This window comes from Ptychodera flava, chromosome 1, assembly GCF_041260155.1.
Source record: "Ptychodera flava strain L36383 chromosome 1, AS_Pfla_20210202, whole genome shotgun sequence".
In the NCBI taxonomy this organism is placed as follows: domain Eukaryota; kingdom Metazoa; phylum Hemichordata; class Enteropneusta; family Ptychoderidae; genus Ptychodera; species Ptychodera flava.
Window position 1 is genome coordinate 44,182,928 of NC_091928.1, and position 5,764 is coordinate 44,188,691.

The following is a 5,764-nucleotide window of genomic DNA, read 5'->3' on the forward strand; positions in this document are numbered from 1 at the left end:
CCCACCCCACCCTGTAATTACTGAAGGCCCCTTATGTACAATGTGTAACTCATTTGTGGAGTATTTAATATGCCGATTTTCATGTTCTTGTTGGTTGTTTGTATAGGCTGCAGCAACCTTATATTGAAGTGCACACTCCACATCTGAGGCACATCGCAGATGACTAGAAAGCTGAGGTCATGGACGATGCCTACGAGAGATTTTCCAGGAGAGAGCGCCAAGTATGATGGAAGTTGGTGTTGCACGGACCAACCATGATAGTTAGCGCTACGAAATAGAGATAGACCGACGCACAATGATTTCAAACGGATATACAAACAGAGCCTTTACTGATTATAACTATCATGGTCACACAAGTCTTGTGTAATGTAACTGTATCCAGATTTTGTAACTCCTCAAGAAAAACTCGTAATTAAAGGTCCGGTAATGATATTTTCGTGGAATTTTGACCTGTCGTCTGCTGTCACTTTTTGGCGGTGAGAATCCAGGTCGGAGATTTGAAGCACAGTCTCCCTTCCTCGTCTCTGTTGTTGACTTCGATGAGCTTTTGGTATGCGTCCTCGATGAATTCACTCTTTCTGTCCGACGGTATGTGTCGTATTTGTTCAAACTGGACATCGATGTAGTCTGGAGAGGAAAACGCATCAATCCACACAACTTACTTTTCAGCATGAACGACGTTTTGGGGTATCGCGGGATAGGTGCTTCTCAAAAACAAAATGAACCGTCCCTTTACAAGACACTTTTCTGAGATAAAAATGCGTCTTCTCATCATGGTAAATGAAGGAAGTTTTAGTTTAAAAAATCTTGCCAGAGTAATCAAGCAGTTTCCATGGGAACTATACTACGCATGGCTGTCAGATAACGGGTGACTCTCCTCGATAGAGGGCGTAATTCATAGACAACATTGAAGCTGGAAATACTTGTATGCGAAGGTCGCCTATTTCGAGTTACAAACAAGATTCCTGAAAGTTATAAATTTTCTTACTTCTGAAATCCTCTTCAGTGCAATTTCCATAGTTGAAATAATACGTCTCCACTATACTGGCCTCTGAAAAACCACACTCAATAGCAAGTTGCTCTAGTTGTTTACTGGTTCCACGATACAGCAATGCAGAGTACACATCGTAATTATAATTCTATTCAGGAAGAGGAATAATTTCAAATAATTATTTAAACATCTCCCCTTATTCAATTTCCCTCCCAATTTAATAAGTAAACAAATATTGAAAAGTTTTCTACAAATTTCTACGGTCCTGACATCGTTTAATGTGAATCTTGACATTCCTTGGGGGCACTTGTATACATTGACACGGAGTCAAGTACACATAATTTGAACGTTTTTATGCAGATGCACCATTTTCATTATTTTCACAAAACATTCTACGGTATAACGCACTACAGCTTTATATGCACTACTTTCATGGCGTAAGGACCGTAAAAACACTACAGCAAATAAGGAGCCGTGGACAATTAAGGTGGTTGGAAAGGCTAGAGCGTCAGTTATAAATTTCAACAAAACTATTAAAATATAAAAGTAGTCAACATTCTCTGTGGAATAAAAAAAAACTAGACATTTGGGCACAAAGGCATTGCAGAGTTATAGCCTGTTAAAACTTCTGAAAAACTGACCAAATAAGAAGAAGTTGGGGAGTCCTAAGTGTATTAACTATGGTAGAGGTCCCCTAGCTTTTAATAAAATGTTTGAAATGGGAAAGTCATTATTTGCTGTTTTCCAGGAGAGTTTGACAAGGCGGTGCTGGCATTCAGAGTGAGTGACTGCTATTGTAAATGCATTTTTAGATTCTTTGAGTGTCAAAGAGGTGTCAAAAGTGAGATTAACCAAAATAAACTGCTCTATGACTTCAAAAGAGGGGTGCAAATATGGCTTGTTTTCAACATTTTTGACAGAATAACAGTTTTCCTACATAATTGTATACCAATTTAATCCAACTTTGAAATGAGGTATGGACATGGAATTTTTACCGCCTAACCACCACCATAGTTTGGCCTAACCTATTGTTATCGATGGTGATTTATGACCTGTTTACAGGGAATTGGGGTCAACAAGCTGCATGTCAAACATTATTGCCTATATAATGGGCGAGGGAGTGATAGGTCTATTTCGATTGTAGCACAGTGTATGCAGGGTATTCTATAAGTGTTGAAACATTTTAGTTTTTTTGAAATATTGATTTACCAAACACCTGCCAGTAGTTTAAAATTTAAGTAACCCATTCAAGCAATTTATAGTATTAAAGGAAGTTCAAATCACAATTTTAAATTTATCGTATGACTTTTGCACTTTCAAATTTCTTTGGAGTTGTGGTCAAATGCAATGGTCTTTGTTTGGCATGAATGTTTTTACTTTTCACGACCCCTATTATAAATCATCCTGTGGGGATTTTTATAACACGATTGGAACTAATTTGGGATAATTGGATGGTGAAGTAATGCCAATTTAATCCACAAATATAATCTCATCCGTTTTTCTTTTTACAGTAAACACTTGTTTTTATGAGTAATTTGTAATATTGCAACATTTAGCTACACGCACCTAAAACTTTTGGGAAATTTGAAAAATATGAAAATCCAATTATCCCAAATTAGTTCCAATCGTGTTTTATGCAGACATCACTCAACCTTAGTCAATGGTTTCCACTTTGGATGATCCGACATGTACTGACTGATAGTTTCAAGAGTTCCAAACTCGTTGCCATGGTGAAACCTCATCAGAAAGTATCCACCGGGTCGCAGGCACCAACAGACATTCTGGAAGAAAGCTCTCTTGTCATCGATAAATTGGAACGTTGCCGTCGACAGGGCTTTGGTGAAGCCACTCTTCCATTTTGGTTTCAGAGTCGAAGCATCGGTTGCGTCAGCTACTTCATAAGTAGTTTTGCCATCTTCAAAGTTTACCTGCCTTGCAACGTCGATATACTCTTTACTTTTGTCATAGCCTGAAATGGCAATTTCATTGATATGACAATGACTTAGACAATCTTTCTCAGATATCCCTATTATTTAGAATCTTTTGTGAGTGATCGTAGATCCATCGTATATACTTTGATGCGCACGTCGCTCGGATCACATACAAGCGTGCATACACACAGGCAGGCATGTACCCATAATACCCATGAAAGCCTGACGTACCTGCAAGAGCCAACAGTCAAACCTTATAAGAAAAGTTACACTTATTTCTCAGGCTTTGGTCATAATGTGATCGGTTGAGACGTGTCACCTTGGACTTGCTTATTCATCAATTGCTGAACCAAATTCTGTTGACAGGTGATTTTATGTTCGTGCAGCTACTTAAAATTGTTTTGACAGCTAATATCAACCTATGTCACCCCAATGATGAACTCATTATTGTGTATTGCAATCTTTAAATTAGCATAGGGACCTAGGTTGCTACTTGTCTATATAAGCTTTTACATTCCACTGTGTTTGTCTCCAAATTATCTGCATTTTGTGTGTGTTTCGGCTGGTGATACCTTTTGAAGGAGCACATTAAAGGACTGATTACATCGAGGTCGATCACAGTTGACTGATTAATTTTATGATTGATTGACTGATTGATTGATTGATTATCAAATTTTGAGGACAACAAATCAGATTTTTCTGCAAAGCAGGGCATGGGACTAAGTGACCTGGAATACCTGAGTAGGAGAAAAACTAAAAATTTCAGTCACTAAACCATTATCAATACTACCTGTGATCGATTTAATATTTCCCCTGTCTGCAAGAAGCTTAGTAAAGGATCCAGTTCCACAGCCTATGTCCAGGACCACGTCATCGGGGCACCAGTCCAAACCTGACGACAGCCACTGCCAACAAGTGTCCAGCTGATTCTTGCGTAGCTCCGCATATTTGATTCCAGTATCGGTGGAAAAGTTCATGTTGGTTGGCTTGAAAGTATATAGGTCGCGTTCTGAAGGAAGTGTAGTGAACTTCCAATTTACCTGTTGTAAATAGAGCAGAGAATTTACTAGTCTGTCATTGTAATGAACAAGAAGTCACAACAAAGAAAAGTGCGCCGATGCCTTTATCGTACGTTACGGAACGGCTTGTGTTCATTGGAAATCGGTCGGATATACCACTGAACAGATACATACCTCACTTCAATGAAAGAGTAACCACCATATGAGCGAACACAGTGGGCCGCCAATGAACAGAATGACCTTGTGACTTTAGGGGACGAGTGTGATTAATTCTTGCAGGGTCGAAAAGTTCATCTGCAGCACAATCTGTTCCGACTTCACCAAATGTTTTGTTTGTCCAGTGTATGTAGTTGTGCCAATATCGGACAGGTTTGCAACTGGGCCGGTGAATCGAGTTCTGAAGGCGTCACGTGAATCACAGGATCTTTTTAAAACTGAGCTACTTCATGCGGACGTCTATGGTGAGCATGCGACCAGCGAGGCGTAGTGTATGTCCTTTGCACCCCTTGTTTTTTGTGGACCCCCTAGCATGGTAACAAACATAACACCAATAAACCTTCGGAGTACGTCGGCTGAAAATTGGAAACGGTCGTGAAACGTCGGATTCTGAGAGTCCATTCCATATGTTTCCGTAGATTTTGCAGTTTTCGTGCATAAATTTTCAATTTGAAAGTAAAATATCTACCCCTGACATTTTAATATCGTGTTTTAAAGTGTTACTGAAAGGTTTGCCAATGCCATAGTGCACCCGTGTGTGTTACTATCTGATATGTGTTATATGCCGCTATTCGCGTATATATAGTGGTTTTACGTTACAAATAAACAGGGATAGGGTCTTGAAATACCCCATATTTACAATCAGTTGATCCCACCGCTATCTAGTAGGTCACGTATCACTATTTCATTACTTTCTCTCTTTCATCATTCTGATGGTCGTCCTCTATGACCTCAATACACTGAAAAATAGTGACTGCTTTTGTCATAGAAACTCTTTATTGACTGTCATCTACCAAGCTGATGGATATCTTTGGGCATAATCCATATGCAGTTTTTCCCTCTCCTAAGTTTACCTGCCTTGCCATGTCGATAAACTCGTCACGTTTTTTATAGACTTGATCAGTAAATCAAGAAACAGAGTCAATTTCTAGACTTCTCATATACTTGTGTAGAAAGTATAATCATAGGGGTTGAAAAAGAGACTTCACCTCCATGGTGTAATCATATGTGAATATTTACAATTGTACACGGGATGTGTGTGTGTGTGCATGAAAACATCAGGGCCTCAGCAAAAGTCTACAGAGAACCACTGCCAACAAGAGTAAAATTGGATTCAAACTAGAGTCCAGCCAAGTTATGTATGAGCTCCCGATAGGACAGTCCATTCGTTAGAAAGCGTGCTGCATAACTCAAGATGTGTTTGTGAGGTCGAAAACCAAATCAACTTTCCCTCTTGTACATAGACTTTGTTATAATATGATGATATCGCACTAGTGGTCGTAACGTTTCTTTCTCCTCCTTTTGTATCTACACCATTATCACCATCATTTGCACCATTATTTACACCATCAACGGGTGTCAAGCCCATTTTACAGGCTGTGAGGACACTCTAACACACTACTCAACTGTGCAATCCACGTCTCGAACTCTCCGTTCCTTTTATTGTTGATTTGATATTCCTTTCACGCGCAAACAAAGCATGTTAACACACAGCTGTCGATTTAGAATAAATGGGACATGTATAGGGAATGCAAAAAAACCTACGTTTCGTCAACCATGTTACTATTATGACATTCGAACCATACCTGTGTTGGTAATGTAAGGTG

The 5,764-nt window shown here is 39.2% G+C and overlaps 1 protein-coding gene across 1 annotated transcript; it reads right to left on the bottom strand.

Annotated features, from left to right (window-relative positions):
• Positions 1-299: 299 nt before the first annotated feature.
• LOC139138617 (trans-aconitate 2-methyltransferase-like) lies at positions 300-5,306 on the bottom strand. Its single transcript, XM_070707069.1, has 5 exons — positions 4,116-5,306; positions 3,713-3,962; positions 2,644-2,960; positions 989-1,139; positions 300-627 (listed from the first exon to the last, which is right to left on the bottom strand). Exons 2-5 carry the CDS (start codon positions 3,897-3,899, stop codon positions 464-466), a joined length of 819 nt encoding a protein of 272 aa, XP_070563170.1. The 5' UTR covers positions 3,900-3,962; positions 4,116-5,306; the 3' UTR covers positions 300-463.
• Between the last annotated feature and the right edge of the window lie 458 nt (positions 5,307-5,764).